The 22091-nt window shown below is 40.4% G+C and overlaps 2 protein-coding genes across 3 annotated transcripts; one reads left to right on the top strand and one right to left on the bottom strand.

Annotated features, from left to right (window-relative positions):
* Positions 1-345: 345 nt before the first annotated feature.
* Positions 346-12459, bottom strand: fkbp1ab (FKBP prolyl isomerase 1Ab). 2 transcript variants are annotated; one of them, XM_032569294.1, is made up of 5 exons: positions 12289-12459; positions 12094-12141; positions 4840-4952; positions 3557-3687; positions 346-1504 (listed from the first exon to the last, which is right to left on the bottom strand). In XM_032569294.1, the coding sequence occupies exons 1-4, from the start codon at positions 12323-12325 to the stop codon at positions 3559-3561; spliced, it is 327 nt and encodes a 108-aa protein (XP_032425185.1). In that variant the 5' UTR covers positions 12326-12459; the 3' UTR covers positions 346-1504; positions 3557-3558. The 2 variants fall into 2 exon arrangements, with proteins under 2 accessions (XP_032425185.1, XP_032425175.1); XM_032569284.1 differs by having other exon boundaries at positions 3534-3687; positions 12289-12453.
* Positions 12460-15900: 3441 nt separating this feature from the next.
* Positions 15901-21934, top strand: LOC116719336 (E3 ubiquitin-protein ligase TRIM21-like). The gene is made up of 2 exons (XM_032561831.1): positions 15901-16004; positions 18841-21934. Exon 2 carries the CDS (start codon positions 18850-18852, stop codon positions 20455-20457), a length of 1608 nt encoding a protein of 535 aa, XP_032417722.1. The 5' UTR covers positions 15901-16004; positions 18841-18849; the 3' UTR covers positions 20458-21934.
* The last annotated feature ends 157 nt before the right edge of the window (positions 21935-22091 follow it).

The following is a 22091-nucleotide window of genomic DNA, read 5'->3' as shown; positions in this document are numbered from 1 at the left end:
GTAAAAATAAATAAATGTATATAGTTGTTCAAACAAAATTGTGCAACACGTTTTCTACAATTATGCAATTTTATAGTGCATGGGGGAAAATTTCCACTTTGTCTTCAATTCATAATTCAGTGAAAAGTTTACTTGCTTATTTCATTATTAGGTCCGTCTCATTTCATACAGAATGGTCATATTTTAAAGTGTTATGTATGTTTGAAAAGATAATTGGATAACAAGTGAAAAACAAGCGTAACCACTTCGGTTACGCTGGTTTATGTTTAATCATCAGCCGTTTTCTTTTTCTTTCTTTGTGGAAAAATGAGAAATCAAGTAACAATGAAATGAACACTGCAGGCAGTTGGAGGGTATTTTATTTTATTTTAAATACATCATTGGTTTAGCCTGCACACAGTAACATCTCAGCACGTAAAACTACACAGTACAGACGGTCTGCCGCTTGCAGCATGGCAAGCACGTAACACGGACAGCCGTGGTCAGTGTCAGAGAGCCAGGCCAGCACAAGTCATTCATTTAGACTCCATTTAAAACTAGTTTAGGTAGAAAAAACACTCGGATGATGTTGGCTTTTTTTTTTTTTCCTTCACAGCACACCTCCACTCCAACATCCGCTGGGGCGGCGTGGCGCATTATTAACAGTAATTCTAAAAAGGACAGTTTCTGTATTTTCTCAGAGAGAGACACTTGGCATCAAAGAAAATGCATAATTCAAGTTATTACACAAAGTGTCAAGAGTTAAGATCCCTGCCCACCTTTTGGAAGTTTCAAGCATCTCAGACTAATTTCTGTTCCAATTATTCCTGTGCATTGCCACAGTCCTCCTTGTGCAGTGCTTAGGTATGGCTTTAGATGGGGTTTAAAGAGAAAGGAAGGATGCAAATGAATGCCATCAGATTTTTAGCATGCACACAGGGCAAGGTACTAACCATATTTAGCCACACGAGAAGTATCTAGAACTAAGCCTGGTTTAACATTCCCACCAATTACTCTTCCCACTCTTCTTTAACAGAAATAATAACACAGGGTTTTTGTTTCTGCAGAAATCTCAGTTTTAAGTGTGACCTTTTATTAGAACTCAGGCAAAACTAATACGATTCAAGCCTTTAAAATCCTAAATGTGTGCTCACTTTTTCTGTCTAATATAATATAATATAATATAATATAAAAAGCTGCAGAATTTTATAATACCAGAACACACTGGCTCATAAAAGCTGAACCTTGCTGCTTAGTGATTCAATGGCATATCATACACCCAATTCACTGTGTTTACACACAAACAGAATGCTAAGAAATAAAAAAAAACAAAACACTTTCTTTAAAAAAAAGTAACAATTCAAGACTTTTAAAAAATGTAGGATTGAAAAGAAGTATTTCAAAATGGAGGACGAGTGAAAAACAAAAAATAACAAAAACAGACGGTTTGATGAAAACATTGAATTGAAAGAATCATGCGCAGACTTTCCAAGCTTCTCTTCGGGTCGCCCAGGTGCAAAGTTAACTGTGAGGATGACAAAAAGGAGAATTGTTTTTACAAAAAAATTAAAAATTGAATACTGATTTATACAAAATAAAAAGAATTAAATAAAAATATGTAACAAAATAAGTGATTGCATAAAATATTCACCCCATTTCAAGTGGCTGAGCTAATTCAACAGAGGTCAGAGGGCGTTTGATTAGGGGACGTCTGTGCTACTGCGGCATGTTTAGCATTGAGGTGCTATTTGAATAGCTTTACTGATAAGCTAACTCCTTTTAGCACAACTTGAACACAGCCGTAATTTTTGCATCATCCCATCAAATCATTATGGAGCCAAGATTAACCAGCAGTGGACCGAGAGAAGCGGCTTCGTCGTCCGCTGTTAGCGGATGTCGCTTGTGCGTCAGATTTATTGGCGTACCAGAAACAGTGAATATAAAGGTTTTGGACAGAACTTTTGTATGTACAGTACAGACCAAAAGTTTGGACACACCTTTTAATTCAATGAGTTTCCTTTATTTTCATGACTATTGACATTGTAGATTCACACTGAAGGCATCAAAACTATGAATAACACATGTGGAAATATGCACTAAACAAAAAAGTGTAAAACAACTGAAAATACCCCTTATATTCTAGTTTCTTCAAAGTAGCAACCTTTTGCTGTGATTACTGCTTTGCACACACTCTGCATTTTCTTGATGAGCTTCAAGAGGTAGTCACCTGAAATGGTTTTCACTTCATAGGTGTGCCCTGTCAGGTTAATAAGTGGGATTTCTTGCCTTATAAATAGTCATGAAAATAAAGAAAACCCATTGAATTAGAAAGGTGTGTCCAAACTTTTGGTCTGTACTGTATATATAAACAATTAACTGAGTTGAACATTTTTAAATCTATGTATGTTACTAATTAATAGAAATTTACGTGTCAAAGTCCTGAACCTAATCATACCATAAAATAGAACAAGATCCATCAGCCTCGGTGACAATGTTGCACTTTTTTGCAGTCTCACAATTTACTATTTATTGTAAATGGATAAATGCACTGGTCCGGGGTATAATATAGGTGCTACTTTTATTTAATCATCTATGGTCCCCGACCCAGTAGGTAAAAATTTTATAAGAGAAAGAAATACATAAAAACATAATCAAAACACTATATAAAACATAATTAACACTTTATAAAACATAATTAAAACACCATCAGGTATACAATGCAAGAGCATACACACACAGCCTCTGTAGAGTCAACATCCATTCTCCCAATACTTCTAGTTCCAATCCGTAGAGTTTTGGCCGCTAACAGGATCAGAGTTGGCACCAGGGTTACAATAGTTTTGGGTTTTTCATTACACTTAAATTTTATTTAGTTGTGAATTTTTGCTTGTCTAAGTCAGTTAGTTTTAATTAGTTTTTAAAGTGTGTTTGCTAGGTTTCATTAGTTATCATTGGTTAAATATTGTTTAGTCTCAGTTTCAGTCTTTATTAGTTTTTTCGCGCTTTGGTTAAATTTTAGGTGGAGGATTCAAAAAGGTCAAAGTATCGTATTGTGATTGTTTATACGTCAATTGCGTGACAAATACGCAACAGAAAATATAATTTTCAAAAAATGTATTCAGTTATTATGGAACCACAAACTGAATGGTGTTTTCTCACAACTTTTGTTCTTGACATTTTGCAGACCAGCGTAGGTGCCACCAGGAGGAGTACGCAGTGCCGTAATTTGCCGACGGCAGACGTAAACTGTTTGTGTGAGGGAACGGGAAAAACATACATTTCACATCAGATCAAAACGCCAGTAAATAGATTCATAAACACAAAAAAAACGTAGGACGTAATACGCATAATTTCAGTATGTTTTAGTTTTATGAATGCACGGTGTGCAGTTTTTCCCCATTAATTACCGTTTTTATTTATTTCATTTGACAAAAATGTCAAAATGCTTTGGCTGATCGCACCGAGATCAGAGCGGCATCATGCGTCGCTATCGGATGGTGGCTATCGCTACCATCTGATAGCTATTGCGTAAGTTGCTTCTGTAAGCGACTTACGCAACAAACAGGCGGCGGCTCGCCTTCACTCCAAACTGAGCAGCTCCACGTCAAAGATGAGCGTGGCGTTGGGGGGGATGATGCCCGGGTGGCCCTTGTTTCCGTAAGCGAAGTCCGGCGAGCAGATCAGCTTGGCCCTCTGACCCACACTCATCTGGAGAGAGCAGGAGGAGGCACACAGAGAGGAGAGATAATGGGTTTGCAGAGCTGCTCATAATGCAATATCTCGCAGGAGACATGGCAGGGTGGGGGGGAGCATCTAGAATTGTTAATGATGTTTCACTTTTACTACATCAGTTCCACTGTTATTACTCTCAGCAGCTCACGCAGCAGCCATCAACATCCCAGAGGGGAAAAAAAATAAAAAATCAAGCCTTTTTCAGTTAACAGAGAGTGTAGCTTATGAAATGTTTCTGACCAAACACTAATAACTTCACGTATTTCAAAAGATAAATGTTATCAACAGGAACAAAACACAACCTTTCATGGGATTCCTAGTGCAGCGCATATAAAAAAAAACCCCACAAACATTCACCCACTTGGGATATCTTATCCTTTTTTTCGGTTTGTTGCTTTTACAAATAAACCGCAATGAACTAAATTTGCCATGTTTTGAGAAGAAAATCCCTTTAATGTCAAAGTGGAAACAGATTTCTACAAAAATAATGACAATTAGATACAAATATTCAGTGTTGAATAGGTAATTCTACATTCCCCAGAAGAAGGCTACTTGAGTTGTAGCTGCATCTGAGCCTATTCTCATCCAACTAATGAAATATTTCTTACATTGCTTTAAAATTTTATGATTTAGTAGAGCTCACAACAGCATTGGCTCTGTACTAAGCCTATAATCAACTCCTTCTAGAAGTCATTTGCAATGAAAGAAAACTGATGAATTACGGAGAAGAATTTCATTAAAAAACAAAAAAGTCAGGGTGAATATTAAGAACAATTGTGTTTCAATTAGACGTAGAATTGTTGTCATTTGTCAATATTTTTTTAATCTAAAATTTATTTGCTAAACAGATAAAATAAGGTTTGGTTATGATTTCTTTTATGAGTTTGTCTACAGACTTATCTGAAGTTCCTTGGAGATATGTTTTAGAAAATTAATTTTGAGAAAGATTCTGCTGTTCTGATTTTGAGAAAGAAAAAAATACATACTGCAGCTTTAAAGATTGGGCTTTTCCAAAGGCTTTCTGTTTCAGTCCATGTAGTTGTTTTCTAACGACTCCCAAAAGTAGTTTTCTTCTTGTCGAACAAACATGCTGTTTAATAATACTGTTATTAACACCCTTCAGCCTACCTGCCCCACTCCTTCCTCCCACCCTCGGATCACTTCCTGTTTGCCGAGCTTAAACCGGAAAGGCTTGTCCCTGTCGCGGGATGAGTCGAACTTCCGTCCATCCGTCAGGGAGCCTTTGGAAAAAGCGGAGAGGAACAGAGCTGTTAGACAGGCAGCCAGTTTGTAGAGTTTTTATAGCATGTTATATTTATGTATTCCTTCAAAGAAATTGGGTGTAACCGATTGAAAATTTCCAAGTCTAGTATTCTGATTAGCTAAAATATGACAATATTAATAATAGTAATATGATGCATAATACATACAGTAAAACCATCTTAAGTCGTTCCAGCTAAGTGTTAGCGGTACACCACTTTTATTGCAGTTTTCTGGCCAATAGCAGAACTTATAAAAACCTGATCTGTAGGTTCCAGTTTTTTGAAGCAAAAAGTCGCTTTACTTCATTTCATTTCATTCTTAATTTCATTCACTCAATAATAAATACGAACAGTTCACGTAACACCTAAAAGAAATCAAAAATGAAAAGAAGCAGAAAGAAGCATAAACCTATATCTGGTCCCTACTCACATAGGAAAATTTGCTATTCAGTTCAGAAGACTAACACAAACATATTTCAAAAATTACACAGCAACACATCAGCTGATTCATTACCATATTGCTGCGTCATAATAATTTTCAAATTTCTTTTAGAAGAGAAAGAGATTTATATTGTTTTATCTCACTGTAAAGAGTGACCCATAAACTGACCCCTTTAATTGAAGTAAATCTTTCCATTGTCACCATTCTGACTCAAAAGTGTTTTGAAAATCTCAGTTCCCTGTAAGTTGTAGCTGCTTTCTCTTTTTACAATTATAATTCCATTGTCTGGCAAAGAAATTTTATGCGCTTTGTTATGCACGATTTAAAATATTGTACTCGTTTCAGTAAGTTTAACTGTAAAAGCTATACAGCGGTGAAGTTGTAGAGAAGATCGGTGCAGAAGGTTCGCTTCACATTTAAGCTACGGCAGTTCGCATGTCACCCAAAATGAAGGAAACTGGGGCAGATTTTCTGGTGCATTTTTAGTAAGCGTTGTCAACCACTGCAAACATTGCTTCAATCTTTGCACTACTTCTGCTTCGTGACCACACTGTGGTTATCAAAACTACTATTAGAGATAAAATACATTTTCCTTGATGGGTTGATGCTGTTATCTTTGCTTTTTGGCAGAAAAATAAATGAACTTTGTGCCTTCTGTGCAGCAACCGCAGCCGTCTGTGGGCGGCGTCAGGAAAACCCATGCATCAACCTCCAAGGAAGCCGCCTTCCAAAAATAATTCACAGCCAGGCTTTTAGAGCCATTAGCACCAACAAGATGTGGGTGTGCACGGCGTGATGTGTCTGTGTGGGTGCAGCTTTGCTCATCTTATTGGGAGGGATGCAACCTTTAATCCAGCCAGCTGAGTGGGACTCCTCTCCGCTGCTGGACAGCCTGATAGCAGCCTAATGGAATTATCCAGAAGAGCCAAAAGGTTCGATCCAAGCATCATGAGGCCCCCCCCCTCCCCTCCCCTCCATTTCATCAGCCAACAGCACAATACACTGATAACCATAGCATCACACTGACTGTTTTCCTGCAGAAGGATCACTTCAAAGAGATCCTCACACTGCATGGGGAAAATAAAGGGCTGGCTTTTTAATAGAATATCCTGTTTCATGTAAAATGTCAGGGCTGCTTTGTATTCTGTCAGAAAAATGGATAAGAAAGGAAATCCTGCAGACTGGGTGATACTCCTTGGAAAAAAAAAAAGAAATAAGGAGAACATAAGCCGTCTTCTAAACAGAAATGCCTTGTGGTGAAAGACTAAAATTAGGCCTTACTGCAAGTTACATAATGTTGAAGCAAGCAGGCTAATGTTACCGTATCTGATTCCCCTCCAATCTGCTAGTCAACGTCCTGATATATGTACAGTCATACTGGAAAGCAAAAAAAACATTCTAACAACCAGTTTGGGCACTTGGTCAGTGACTTTTAGGATGTTTTCACACCTGATAGTCCAGTTGATTCGGTTCGATTGAGAACCAAAATTGCAACATTTGTTATATTTCCAGCTGCTGCTGTTCTCTTTCACCCTCTGCACTGTCAAATGACCCAAACCCTTTGAAAACCCTTTTTTCCCCCCCTCGCTTATGGTGGCACTGCACCAAAAAGCTCCCAGAACTAGCTGCAGAGTGTTGCTGGGTAAAGGAGTGTCTGGGTTTCCCCACTGGACCTAATCTAAGATAAGTAGATCATAATCAGCTTTATTGGCCAAGACTGTGCCCACAAACAAGGAACCTGAATTCAGTTCAGAGGAGGTTGGATTACTGCAAATATGCCTAATTCTGATGTGGGCACTCTGACTGCTGTCAGACTGTTGTTTTTGCAAATGGAGCTCTGTAGCGCCAGCCTGGTAAAAGCCTCCAAGTCCTACTCTTTAGTTCGTACAGAGAGTCTGGACCCTTGATTATTGAGAAACAGTTGCTTGCTTGAGGCATGGACTCTGTTGACGCTTCAAACAACTGGAACCAATTTTAGCCAACCGCTAATGTTTGGCAGTGATGTATGAAATGTGTCAACTTGATCGTGAAGAAGCTACATTATAACGCTTACTAGAAATAGCCTGTGCTATAAACTGCGATGAGAGAAGTGCCAGGTGGAGAGAGGTATCTATCAATAAGAGGGGCCGCAACATTTTTGCCAACAATACAATGTCTTAAATATTCATCATACTCCAACTTTAGTTGCTCAATTCATTCTGATAAATCAAACTCAATGTGAGAAGTTCCAGACGGAGCATTTGAGGGAAATGAGAATCAAGGAGGATTGCATAGCAAGGAAATGGCCAGGCTACTGTAGCAAAAATCTGTGTTTAAACAAAATAAAAGGTTAGCTGTATCTTACAGAGTTCATCCCTCAGCTGTGGTAGAGAATGCTGTAACCTGATTGATGGAGAATATTGCTTTTCCATCAGTGAAGTCCATGTCTCAAAGAACACAAGCTGCCACAATAAACAGAGGCGATGCAACAAACTGGGAATTTAAGAGAAAGAAAATCCAACGTTTACAGAAAGAAACGATGTGACTATGTTTACAACAAAGACATTTACCTTTCACTTTTGGAATGTTCTGCAAAACCAGGACTTTCATATTAGTTTTTTTGTTTGGTTTTTGATTAAAATAACCCTTAAAATCAGAAATAAGAATAAAGGCACCAGCAAGGGGTGCTGTTCAGTTATATACTGAAGGGTGGCACTCGATATATCAGAATCAACTTGTTTAAACACCTCAAATTCAAACCAAGGATAAAAAATAAGAACTAACAACAGGTGAACACAGACCAGACTTTTTTGAAGCTACCGAAAACATAAATATGCTTTGTAATTATTATTACATTGTTGGATGCTGAACATTTGGTCTGTTTTTTTTTCAACAAAATGTAAGCACAGAAGAAAACAAACATGCATCTGTATCGACACTTCTTACTGGTTAGAACTATTTAAGGTGGTGCAGGGAATCAGATACGGCTGTATTTAATAATTCGTCAATAACCAATGACGCTTGCATGCATTGCCTCGGGCTGCTACTAAACGTTAATGCTTGGTAACTGCAGAGCTGGGGAGAGCACCTAAAAATTGTACTCAGGCAAGAGTGGCACTAATTCAGTATATTTTTACTCAAGTAAAAAGTAAAAATGAACTGTCCTAGTAATTGCTCAATTAAGAGTAAAATGTATTCTATAAAAAGGTACTGAAGTGCAGAGTAAATGATTAATTTTTAATTATAACATCTGATTAAGTATTTAAAAATGATGTCTGAGTTCCAGGCATAGCTGGAACATCTTTCCAAATGATACCTGTTGACAGTCCATGTGTTTGAATCCACACCTTCATAATCTGTAACTAACTGGAAATGGCCGAGGGGACTTGTTCATGGTTTTGCTGTGGCTAGTCACATTTGTTTCCATCTGCAAGAGGATCACGGCTTCAGTGAACAGTTGTTTTCCTGCAAGACAATGACCTGGACCATGGAGCTAAAGCTACACAGAAATGGTTTGAAGACAACAAGATGGATGTTCTGGAGTGGCCCAGTCAAAGCCCAGACATCAATCCATCAGAGAAATTGTAGCTGGATCTGGAAAGGGCTTGAAGAGTTTTGCAAGGAACCGTGGAGTAGAATTGCAGTTTCTCTCTTTTTTTCCCCAACGCGTCCTGTTTCAAAGTGTGGCACTCAGACAGCGATTCCCAACAGATTTACTTTCACAAGCAGAGAAAAACATCTTTAGCTATGATGCTCCACTTGAGCATCTTCCTGAGTCTGTTGAATTATTGCCCAACAGGACAATTGCATCCTTCTGTGTGCCACACCCTTCTTCGGCTGACAGTCTTGTCCGATTTGTAGCTGGAAGCCATGCCTGTTCATGGCAACTTCTAACTGCTTGGAGAGAGAAAGAAGGATAGAGAGAATCAAGACAACAACCCAGAGGTCTGCAGAGGAAAAAAAAACAACAACAGAGAACCAAAAAACCATAGCAACCAACGATATATGCTTATATATATTTTAAAAAATACAACATCACCGAAAAGCACACGGTTCTAGTTAATACAAGATGTATTTAGTGGCAACCACATCCCAAAAATAAATGTATCTGAAAACACCTGAATGAAAACAACTGTGTATGTGTGAGCATGTTTGTGTATATAAGGTTTCCCCATAAGAATGCTCACTAGCATGTGTGGAGAACAACAGACCCAACCGAGGCAGACATGAGGGAAATTGGAGCCCAGACATCCAAAGCACAGAGACCCGAGAGCACCACCACAGGGACAACTGCACCTCCCTTCCAGAAAGGAGCACTGAGTCCCAGAGGAACCCCCTGTAGCCACAATGCAGACGCCTAAGTGGCCTGCCCACAGTTTCCACCAACAACTGGATATGCTGTTGGCTGGATGTGCAGCATATCCAGCCATGAACACCAAGACACAAGCCCCCAACAGCTAGTATGCCCAGGTTGTGCCAAGCAGTCACTAGAAAAGGAATCTACCCAAACACCCAACCCCAGACAGCGAAAATCACCAATGCACTGGCAGGCAGAGGCACCAGCCACCAGAAGGAAGTGTGGCAGGGGGGAAGAAGGCACATAGATGATTCAGGAGAGGGAACACCCCAAGACCAAACCTGGCAGATAAACAGGCAGACACAATCACATGTTCCCATCCTCGCACAGACATCCACACCCATTCACCCAATGTAAACACACACAGAAATGGATGCCATACACCCACTAGCACTCCCGATACACACTTTGTACTCCTAGGTCCAGGTAACGATACCCCTGAGGGGCAACTAGCACCCAAACTCAGGAGGTGCTTCTCTTCAGTCTGGGATGGAGCCAAGCAGACTGCCCGAGTTCCTGCAGTAGTGCAGTGGTCCATCAGTCCAGACTAGAGGTTGGTACGGTCCAAAATACCCCGGTTCAGACAACGACCCCATCCAGACACAGTTGCAAAAAAGGTTCACAGTCCAAACGTGCCAGTCAACCAGATCAGCCCCAACAGAGGTCCAACTCTATGTGCCCCCACCCTCCACAGTCCTCTAACATGAACCCCCCCAATAGGCCACCCCCAACCAGTGTATACCCAACATTCCAATAGAGATATGATAAACCTCCCACTCTCAGGGCGAGAAGAGAAGTCCACCCCAAAAAGCAAATGAGAGCACAAGCACACGATGCGAACGCCTGCACACAGCCCGGCCACTCCAAACACCTCAAAAATCTGATGTGCAATTGAACTCTGATGCGGATCAACAAAGCAAACTTGTTTGCCTACAAACCTAGGTTTCAGTTCTGTTGAAGTGAACTCTGGTACGGTTGGAATGCATATATGAATGCAAGCGGACCGGAAACATGGGAAGCGAACTTTAGCGCGAGGCATCCTGGATAAATACAACCAAAACAAATGTGCATGTCTTGCGACTGTGGGAGAAATGACTTGTGGTCTTTTTATCAACGACGAAACAGGAAACCCTACAACCGCTAAAATCAGACATCACTCCACTTTTGTTGTTTTTAATTTCATGGAGAAGGAAGTTGCGCTCAGTTTCTTCTTCCATTGTTTTCTTGTCGTTTTCTTTAGTGGATCTTGGTGCAGCGCCACCACAGGCGAGGGGAAGAGAAGGATCTTTGAAATAGTGCAGTGTGAAAGCTGCACCAGCCCAAAATGTACCAAAAGATGCAATTTTGGACCCCAATCAAACCGAGTTCCCCGGTGTAAAAACACCCTAGTCACCATATTTCTAAAGTTATATAACACAAGCAAAGGACAAGGAGCACAAAACTATTTACATTTTAAATAGCAACAATACCAATAATAGTAATAATAATAATAACAATTTTCACACTAGTCGGTACATTTTGAAATTCATGACTTTCCTTTTTTGCAAACCATAAAAACAATCCCTTTTATGCAACAATTGACAATCAATTTTATGCTTCATATCCGTGAGGAGGATGACCGGCTCCAGAGGGAAGGACTGGCTGAGGCGATGCTGATGAGGTTGGGAGGGAATCTGCTTTCATGTGCGTGTCTGCTGAAAAATATTAAATGAACAACAATACAAGCGGGGCTGCCATTATTCCAGCCTCCCAGACGATTCTAATCCGCTCAGCTCAACTGCCACTGACCCCCCACCACCCCGCCCCTCGACCCCGAAGAAACTCCAACAAAAGACGGAACCAGGCTGGAAATCAGACAGGATTTAAAGTCTGGCTGTCTGTCTAGCTTTCTGGGGAAATCCTGAGGCGGGATTCATCATACTCGCTGTTTATGAGTATTATTGTTGTATCCAGAGCAGACAGATGATGACCTGAATGCTTTTTTTATTTTATTTTTTTACTGAAGCGCAGTGTGGAATCCAGAGCACCGATCATGACGCGCTTTGGGGGACTTTTTCCTGCAATATCTCGTAGGAAAACCAGTCCCAGGGACATGTGTGGCTGGAAGTCAAGCCGCAGCTGCTGTAGATGTGAGGCAGGAACATGCCAGTTGTGCCTCGCAGCGTGTCTGTGGGTCCCGATCATTTCTGACCGCGGTGCTTCCAGGATAGAACTATTCTGAGCCAGGGTTTTATTTGGGGTGCAGAGACAGTTGCCCGCAGCAGTCACCCAGCTCGTCTCAGAGCAATCTCCAGAGAAGGGGGCAGAAAAAGGAACAAGTTTCATCTCCTTCCCCAACTCACCCACGTAATGCACCACACACGTCTGGCCTTTTTTGGGGAAGGTCCTTCCTGTGGAGGAAGCAGAGAGGCGCTCAGTTGGAACCGTGCAGAACAGGCGGTGATTTCTGCGTCCTGCAGCGGAATTAGACAGGAGGAGAGCGGACAGACGGGCTCTCCTACATTCCCTCTCCACCCCTCCTGTGCGGCGGCTCTTACCGTCTCCCGGCGTGACTGTCTCGATCTCGACTCCCATGTCAGCGGTGTGCGTCTTCCTGCTGCCCAAGGACCCGGTGCGCTCTTAGTGCAGCCCTTCAGCCTGCTTGGTCGCTCCTTTCCTGCTGGATCTCTCTCTCTCTCTCTCTCTCTCTCTCTCTCTCTCGCTGCAATCAACGTAAGGAGAGCTACAATGCATTCAAACCACTTCCGCTTCGGACTTCAAAATAGTTGAAGTCTGGAAAAATTTGGCACTTCATTTCACAATTTTAATGAAAAACACACAAAAAGAAAAGGATACGGAGGAAATATTCTTCAGCTGTTGTGTCATTCCTTTATATCCTTGCTTTCATCCTTTTCCTACCTCATGTCAAAGGCGCAATGAGGTGGGAGGTTTGTCATATAGTATATATACTGTATATATATATATATATATATATGTAGCTTCTTGTTTCTGTTTTTGATTTGGCACTCAGACAACAATTCTGTAACACAGCACCAGACAGGACATATTAATAAAAAAATATATAAAAATAATGATGTGATCCCTAAGAAGAAATTTAACACACATTTTGTATGTAAACAGCATTGCTCTGCAGACAGATTGAGATCAATTTCCATATGCAAAATAGAAAAAAAAATCATCAGACAGTTTCTCAAAAAAATCAGACAGTTTCTCATATCTTGTCTAATTAAAAGTGTTCCCATGGTGTTTATGTACCCATTCTGGGTAGGAAATAGTATTTTGATGAACCAGCTCCATGTTGTAGCAAGATAGCTTCCTTTGTCTTTAACGAGAGGAAATGAATTCAGATTGAACTCCTGTGAAAGCGATTTATTCTGATTTTATTGATTCTGTCTTGCCTTTTAGCATCACTAGCTAGTCTGGTCATCTCAGTCTGAAAACCTAAAACAGATTGGGAGCCTTGGTTCTGCATATAATTGGAATATATCTTACTAGTTTAACTATAGATCCATGAAATAAAACAGAATAATACTGACCCCCCCCCCCCCCCCCATTTATTTCAGTAAATTAAATCACCAAATAAATCAAAAATATTCAAATTTATTCTGAATATTACAAAACAAGATAAGCGGCAGAGTAAAGATGACAAATAAAGTCTTAAAGTAAACCTCGTTATAAAGAATTGGATAGCTTCCCTGCTTTTATTGTGAAGGTCCACTGGATGCACCATTTTCCTGTGTTTCTGACTAACCTGACGCCTGGAGGGCAGCGTAGCAAAGTGGCAGAAGTACTTTTCGCTACAAGTAAGTCATAATTATTCACAAAGAAAATCCAGAGATAAACAACCATTATTCTGGTTACTTCGATCCTTTCATCAGACACATGGGGTGTTGAATTAATGCAGAGTAAAGGAAGAAGAACTTAGATGTTTCTAATTATACAAAATAAATAAATAAATAAATAACAGGAGATTTAAACGCTAATATATAACCATACCTGGCTTTTAATTCTCTAACTTTTACATGAGGAAAACCAAATATCAGGGCTCTTTCTTGTTACCATAGAGAAAGTGTCAGACATGTGAATGCTGATTTGAAAAAATAAATAAATAAATCAGCGTTAATCGGAATGCTTTTTAAAATCTTGTTTGACTTAATTACAAAATATAAAATTAAGATCAGGCTGTTAAGTCTGACTTTTTTCCCTCCTTGTTTCATCATGCATCACCTGTCTTGTTTTTCAAAATAAAAGTCCGGAGAGGAAGCAGCTATCTTCACATATCCTTGATTAAACGAAAGCTCGACATTTTTAAAAAACGTAAAATGATTTAAGGCAATCTCTTCCTAACCCACATGCATGAGAAAGTCTGGAGACAAATGTGAAGGTTTAACAATTATTGGAGACAATTTTAAATGTGGGCAGTTTCTATATGTCCAAGAGTTGGTTACATACACAGTGTTCCAACTTATTATGCAAATTGGATTTAAGTGTCATAAAGATAAAATTTTTTGTTGTGCTATTAAATTTATAGATGGTATTGTGTGTCAGGGCTCTTTGAATCACTATAATTAATTTCAGAGAGCTGGTTGATTAAGTTTGTCTGGTGAGCTCAATTAAAGGAAATCTACTTAAGAAGGATGTTCCACATTATTAAGCAGGCCACAGGTTTCAAGCAATATGGGAAAGAGAAAGGATCTCTGCTGACGAAAATCATCAGATAGTGTAGTGCCGTATGACAAGGTATGAAAACATTAGATATTTAAGAAAAACTGAAGTGTTATTGTACTGTGAAGAGATTTGTGGCTGATTCTGAACAAAGATGGGTTTGTACAGATAAAGGCAAAATGAGGAAGGTTTCTGTTAGACAAATTCATCGGATTAAGAGAGCAGCTGTTAAAATGCCCTTACAAAGCAGCAAACAGTTATTTGAAGCTGCTGGAGCCTCTGGAACCTCAAGGTGGAGGATCCTCCAGAGGCTTGCGGTGCATGAACCTACTATTGGGCCCCTAACCAGAGCTCACAAGCAGGAACGGTGGCAGTGGGTCCAGCCGTACATGAAGATTAATTTTCAAACAAACTTGTTCACTGATGACTGCTGTGCAACCCTGGATGGTCCAGATGGATGCAGTAGTGGATTGGTGGTGGACGGCCACCACGTCCCAACATGGCTGAGACGTCAGTAAGGAGCTGGTGGAGTCATTTATTGGGCCGAAGTCATGAGGAGAGAATCATTGGTCGGCCCCTTCAGAGTCCTGAAGGTGTGAAAATGACCTCAGCAAAGTATATGGACTTTCTGACTGATCACTTTCTTTCATGGTTCAAAAAGAAGAGCCGTACCTTCAGTAGCAAAATCATCTTCATGCATCACAATGAATGCTGCAAGGAATACCACTGTGTCATTGGCTGCTATGAGAAACTCATGGTGTGGTCACCATCCTCCTCTGACCTCAACCCTATTGAGAACCTTTGGAGTTTCCTCAAGCAGAAGAGCTGAGGGTGGAATGCAGTTCATATCAAAACAGCAGCTCTGGGAAGATATTCTGACATCCTGCAGAGAAATTCAAGCAGAAACTTTCCACAAACTCACAAGTTCAATGGGTTACCTAGCAACAACCTATTGAGTAACTTGCACAGCAACAGTTTCAGGTTTCGCCACTGTGGCTCATAACTGCTTAAAATTAAAGGATGGCATGGAGTGAAAAATGTGAATAAGATAAGGAAACGTCGTGCCACCAGCTACATCGCATTTCAGATATTTAAAACAAAAAAAATTAATCAATAATTATTGATATCAGCAATTATTCATACCAAGTGACATAAAATGCTTATATTGTGATAAGTGTTCAGTTAAAGTCACAGACTCAAACTGACAACAGACAGTCTGAATAATGGGCAACAGTTTAGAAACATTACTGCATCTGAGATAAATGATTTCTTGTTAAAAGCGCCTGGAAGAGGGAAGCTTAAATTCCCCAAATGGGCCATGGAATAAATCCCTCACAATTTGTTGGGTCATTTGTTTTTTCGTACCTTTTTGTATAAATCTCCCAGCATCCTTTGCTCTGTGGCAATCATCTTCTTGGCCACACCCATGATGATTCTGGACAGAGGCGGAGCCACAACGGAAGATTTAAGCGTCACCTTCTGGAAAAGAAGGTCAAAGTTAATGAAGAAGAGCAGAGCTGCAGTCGAGACTAACTTCTCTGTGTCTGAGTTTGCTTTTTTCTTTTTCCAACACCTGAGTTAACCAGCGGTGAGTACAGCTGATAATATTGATTGTGTTTCTTGCCATCAACATCAACATGGAACTAAAAGATTTCAACAAGCAGCAAACTGGGGAAAATCATCTAGTTACTTTCGGAAACACAAATCATCTCCAGTCATTTGTCTTGTGTATGGTGCAGTTCTTGTTTTACTTCCATTAAGAAAAAAAACAAAAGCATCTGTAGTTCAAAAGTCGGTTTTATTGAACTCCAGTCAATAACAATTTCTCTCCACCCAGTTTAAAGTTCACAGAGAGACTCTTGCAGGCAGAACAATCCCAGTTAATGTGTCTGAGGAGATTAAATGTTATCTTTATAATGTGTCAAAACAAAGTCCACGGGGAGATTCTCCAACTTCTTAAGGACTGGTGTCCGTGTTTCATCCAATTTTTGGGCTTCTGCAGTGACGGTCTAGTCAAAGTTAGTCCAGGAGAAGTCGAAGCCTGTCCAGCATCTGGATTAAAGCTGTAAACTTTGATGTGTTTTCTCTCATCTGTCATTGTCTCGGTCATTTCTCTGGACCACTTTGAGCTGAGACGTTTCAGTTGGACCCCTGGTGGTTCCTGGTGCACCGCTTGGTGAATATTATTCCTCCAAAATCGGTGACAACACGGTCCAGACCAGGAAGCATAATTGCAGTTTAGCACCTCTTTCCGCACTGTTCCGCACCCATCACCCCATTAGGACAGTGCCAAAGCCAAATGGATTACAGATTAATGTCATAAAGATAAACACGACGAACGAAACAGGAACAATGTGAAGGTTTAACAATTGGTTTATTGAACATCAGATCTCTCTCTTCGAGGACTTTTCTCATTTATGACTTGATTTGCGACATTCAGATTGACTCGTTCTGCCTCACAGAAACCTGGCTGCAGCAAGAAGATCATGTTAGTATGAATGTTCTAATTGTTCAAATATTCATATTCCTCAACATGAGGTGGGGGAGTAGCAACTATTTTTCATTCAGATTTACTAATTAATCCTGTGCCTACTAATAGCTGCAGTTCTTCTGAACATCTAAACCTTAGATTTCCTCATCCTAGTTGCGAAGCAATAAAATCACTTTTCTTTGTTGCTTTGCATCATCCACCTGGACCTTAACTCTCAATTTTGAGATCATATCTCCTTTTCTTACCTGAATCAGTGTTAAATACTGATAAGCTCACTATAGTGGGGGACTTTAACACTCATGTTGACAAAGAGTTCGATAGCCTAATTCTATCTTAGACTCAATTGGCTTTACTAAAATAATTCACAGTCCTACCTACTCTGGTCATCATACCTTAGACCTTGGCAGAGTGTGAAGAAATAACGGCAACTCTCCCTCCCCCTCTCCCTGTGCTGGCTGAACATTTTTGATAAGCTCTAATAAAAGTTCATTATAGAAGATCTTTATCTTCTATAAAGATAAAGTAAAAACTTTTAAAGAATTTGTTTCAAGCTTAATTACCTCAGAATCTCAGAAACACATCAGAAGGCAGCAATTTCATTTGCTTCATAATGTTTCTTCCTCATTGCATGTGGCATTAGACAACTTAGTTGCCTTAAAAAAGGAGGTTGGCCCCCTTGATTTAATTCAGTGCTGTGTACTCTGAAGAAGAACACTAGGAAATCTGAGAGAAAATGATGGTACACATTTAGAGGAGTCCTACTTAACTTATAAAAATAGTCTATTGCTGAATAAAAAAGTCCCTTTGCCAATCTATAACACTGTATTTTTTTGTATTAATAGAGGAGAATGTAGGCTTCGTTTTAGTCCAGTTGCCAAACGTAAATAATCATAGCTCTGGTGATTCATTCATTCACCCAGCTCTCATAAAGTAGAATGCCTTTATGGGATTCTACTGAAATAAAATTGGTTCAATTAAAAATGAAATTGTTTCCATACTCCAGAGTGTGATTACTACATCCTCTCTAAGTGAGGCAGCACAGAATGTAACTGTAGAACCTGATGTGTGTTTGGTCTGTTTGGGGTCAGTTGAGCTTTATGATTTGTCAAAAATATGAGCTTCTTCCAAACCTTTGACATGATTGTTGGACCTCGTCCCAACTAAATTATTTTTAGCTAGTTGTTTACTGCCATGTTAGCTACGACTAACCTATCCATAGTACATGGACTTGTACCACAAGCTTTGAATGTAGCTGTGATTAAGAAACCTTCTCTCAACAACAACACTATTAATATAACACTATAAATAGTGATTTATATATAGGATCAGTTGGAATGTATGTATTCCAACTGAAAAACATTTTTGCATAGAGAAGATGTTTCTTGCAAACTGCCGCTATAGAAATCACCCATCACCCCATTAGCACAGTGCCAAAGTCAAATGGATTGAAGATTAACCTGAAACAAGCAAATGATCAAAATGTCATAAAGATAAACACGACTAACGAAACAGAAACAAGTTAAACATGGTTTATTGAACATCCGATCTCTCTCTTCGAGGACTTTTCTCTTCAACTGAATTGAAATTGAACTGGTGTTTCAGAGAGGATCAGATCATTTATGTCTTTGTCTGATTTGGTTGGAGGTGTTGAAACCATTCAGGAGAGTTTGCCTTGTGAGGCAGAGAATCTGAAAACAAGAACCGATGTTTAGGATGCATCTCGTTTCACACCGAAAGTGTTTCAGAAAGCTGAGACAGCAGGTCCTGAAGTAACAGCTTCTATTGCTCCTGACGCCATCTGGTCTCAGGGTGATCAGATGTTCTTCTCCTTTGGTCCCACCGACTGAACTCCATACGTGGAACCTGATCAGAACGTCATTGCAGACCTTCAGAGTATCTTGATAAATCACTGATCTGTGTCTCCTGTCCTCAGAGTTCAGACATGTCTTCTGGCACCTACCTGTGGTCTGAAGATCAGTTCCTGTGCTCCATCTGTCTGGACGGGACAGATACGGTCACCACGCCATGCGGCCACAACTTCTGCAGAACCTGCATCACTAAAAGCTGGGATGGAAGCAGTCTCTACAAGTGTCCTCTGTGCAACAAGCATTTCACCGCCAAGCCTCAGCTGAAGACCAACACTTTGCTCTCTGAGGTGGTTGATCAGTTCAGACGTGACGCTAACCAACAAGCCGTCAAACCAGAAGAAGTTCCCTGTGACATCTGCACGGGACCCAAACTGAAGGCCATAAAAACCTGCCAGGTGTGTGTGCTCTCCTTCTGTCAGACACACCTGGAGCCTCACCTGACCGCTCCACGGCTGAAGAAACATCAGCTGATGGAGCCTGTGAAGAACCTGGAGGACAGGATGTGCATGGAACACGACAGACCCCTGGAGCTGTTCTGTAGGACCGACCGGATGTGTGTCTGCTCGCTTTGTCCCGTCTTAGGTCACAATAACCACAAGCTGGTTCCTCTGAGAGAAGAATCTGAAGGAACGAAGGCAAAGCTGAGGACGACGGAGGCCGAAGTTCAGAAGATGATCCAGAGCATGCAAATAAAGATAAAGGAGATCAAAGAGTCGGTTAAGAGCAGCAAAGATGCTGCGGACAGGGAGAAAGCGGGAGGCGTTCGGGTCTTCACAGCGCTGAAGGAGTCTGCTGAGCGAGGCCTGAAGGAGCTCCTCAAGGAGATCGAAGACAAACAGAAAACTACAGAGAAACAGGCTGAAGACTTCATCAGAGATCTGGAACAGGAGATCTTTGTGCTGACGAAGAAGAGCTCTGAGATGAAGCAGCTCTCCCAGGCTGAAGACCACCTCCATGTCATTAAAAGCTTCTCCTCCCTGACAGCCACTACACCCACCAAGACCTGGACGGCGGTCAGAGTTCGTCCACCGCCAATTGACAAGACCGTGGCGAGAGCTGTGGCTCAGGTGGGGGAGGAGATGAAGAAGATAATAAAGGAGGCGGAGCTGAAGAGGGTCCGGCAGTTTGCGGTGGACGTGACTCTGGATCCTGACACAGCTCATCCTAAGCTCGTCCTGTCCGATGACAGAAAACGAGTGGAGGTGGCTGATGTTTGGAGGAGCCTTCCAGACAACCCAGAGAGATTTTCCAAGTGTGTTTCTGTTTTAGGCCGGCAGGGTTTCTCTTCAGGCAGATTTTACGCTGAGGTTCAGGTTAAAGGGAAGACTAAATGGAGTTTAGGAGTGGCCGCAGAGTCCATCAACAGGAAGAGAATAACTCCACCGAGTCCTCAGAACGGGTTCTGGACCGTTATGTTGAGGAATGTAGATGAGTACACGGCGTGTGCTGACTCCCCGGTCCGTCTCCATCTCCAGCCTGGTCCTGGGAAGGTGGGGGTGTTTGTGGATTATGAGGGGGGTCTGGTCTCTTTCTATGATGCAGATGCTGCAGATCTGATCTACTCTTTTACAGGCTGTAGCTTCGCTCAGAAACTCTACCTGTTCTTTGATCCCTGTAACAATGATGGAGGTAAAAACTCTGCTCCCATGATCATCTGTCCTGTAAATCGGGCTGGTCGTTGATCTGTTGAAGCGCCATGCAGAACTTCTTTTATATATTTGTTATTTAGAGCTGATCATAAATATGTAGAGTATTTATGAACAGAGGCTTGTTTCACAAAAGCAGGATTCAGAAATCCAGGATATGAGATAAAGTCAGGCTCGACATAATCTTAATGGGATCAGTTCAGTTTCACAAAACCCACATCAGGCTCAGGAGGCACGACTATGTTGAGCCAGGCTGAAGTAATTCAGGTGAATGCGCCTCTACAGATTTCTTCCAACAGACCATGAGAGCTATCTTTTCCATGCTAGCTGGACAAGATAAGTTCCCATGGCAACATATGCACTACTGCTTTTGTGAAACCGAATCAAAGCTCAATTCAGCCAGGATATCCAGAAGCCCGGCTCATTCCGCTGCCCTGGCTTTGCGAAGCCGGCCTCCAGTTCGTGGTTCTGCTGCAAAATATTCTCCAAAAACTGGAAACACAAATAAACTCATTTAAAGCTAGCAGTCAAATAAGACTGAAAAACGCACAAATAATCTTAGATAATGACAACAGATATGCTAAAGAGACCCAGCTGTTTATAATTCTGGGCCTTTTAGAAGCAGGTTTGGGTCCTCTGTTCTGGACCAGAACCAGAACCAGTCACATGTTCCCCCTGCATCACTTTCATGTTCTCTTCTCTTTCTCCGAGCTGAACTGTTGGTTGGATCATTGAATAGAAGTAAAATATATGGAGACTAATTATTTTGTGTTATCTTTACACAAATATATTTGTGTTTCAATATACATGTATTTCTTTACTTTTATTGTAACTGGTGTTTAGTTTGTTTTTATTTGATCCGATCAGATTAATTCTGTACTGTACTCCAGATAAACTAATAATAGTATAAAGGGACAGACCTGGTTGGTTGGTAACTAATAAAATGACAGAACTGTCTGGTCTGTGTCTTTTATTTTGATGTGTAAAGTTGCGTCATGATCTAGAAAACTGACCTGTTGGATGTAAAAAAATAAATAAATATAATCATCAAAAATACACCAAATTATGTTTTTGTTGGAAAAATGTTTTCTCATCATGATTTTTATCTTTTCCTTATCTACTCATATTTACACATGTATTTTTCTCAATATGTTAGTCATCATTTGGTACTTAGTCATTACATTGTTTGCTAATTGTTGTTTATGTTCGTATATATCCTACATTTCCAGAGAGTTTAACTATGGAAAAATATGACATTAACTTTGCTCATTGTAAAAAAAAATAATTTTTGCAGTAATTAGTTCATTTCCTGTCTGTAAGATGATTGTCTTCTGCTGGGGGTTTTTGCAAGGTTGAAAAAGCATCCGCTCTAGTTTTGCGCAGGCTTAGGCAATGTACTGTTTATAAGCACAATCTTTTCTAATGGTTGTTAAAGAACGTTGTGATCTATGAACTTTATGTAACTCACTGTATTTTCTCCTTACTGCAAGTAAAACCCAGTGAAACAACAACTGCGCCTGCCTTTGTCACTGTTTGTGTCTTGGTTTGTCCCAAATATTAAGTATATGAAGTACTCACACATTTTGGATGTTTTTTTTTTTTTTTTTGCCTTTTTGTTTTTACAAATCAGTCATGAAGAACAAAATGTGGCTTTTTTGACAAAGAAATTT

Source organism: Xiphophorus hellerii, chromosome 1, assembly GCF_003331165.1.
Source record: "Xiphophorus hellerii strain 12219 chromosome 1, Xiphophorus_hellerii-4.1, whole genome shotgun sequence".
In the NCBI taxonomy this organism is placed as follows: domain Eukaryota; kingdom Metazoa; phylum Chordata; class Actinopteri; order Cyprinodontiformes; family Poeciliidae; genus Xiphophorus; species Xiphophorus hellerii.
Note: the sequence above shows the minus strand (reverse complement) of the source record. Positions and strands in the feature narration are given on the sequence as shown.

What these genes read in the sequence shown, in the direction of transcription:
- fkbp1ab (XM_032569294.1), bottom strand. Translation starts at nt 12,325, where the DNA reads ATGGGAGTCGAGATCGAGACAGTCACGCCGGGAGACG. An exon ending in GACAGTCACGCCGGGAGACG is followed by an intron (nt 12,142 to 12,288) that starts GTAAGAGCCGCC and finishes CTTCCTCCACAG; the next exon opens with GAAGGACCTTCCCCAAAAAA. An exon ending in GTGTGTGGTGCATTACGTGG is followed by an intron (nt 4,953 to 12,093) that starts GTGAGTTGGGGA and finishes CTTTTTCCAAAG; the next exon opens with GCTCCCTGACGGATGGACGG.
- LOC116719336 (XM_032561831.1), top strand. Translation starts at nt 18,850, where the DNA reads ATGTCTTCTGGCACCTACCTGTGGTCTGAAGATCAGTTCCTGTGCTCC.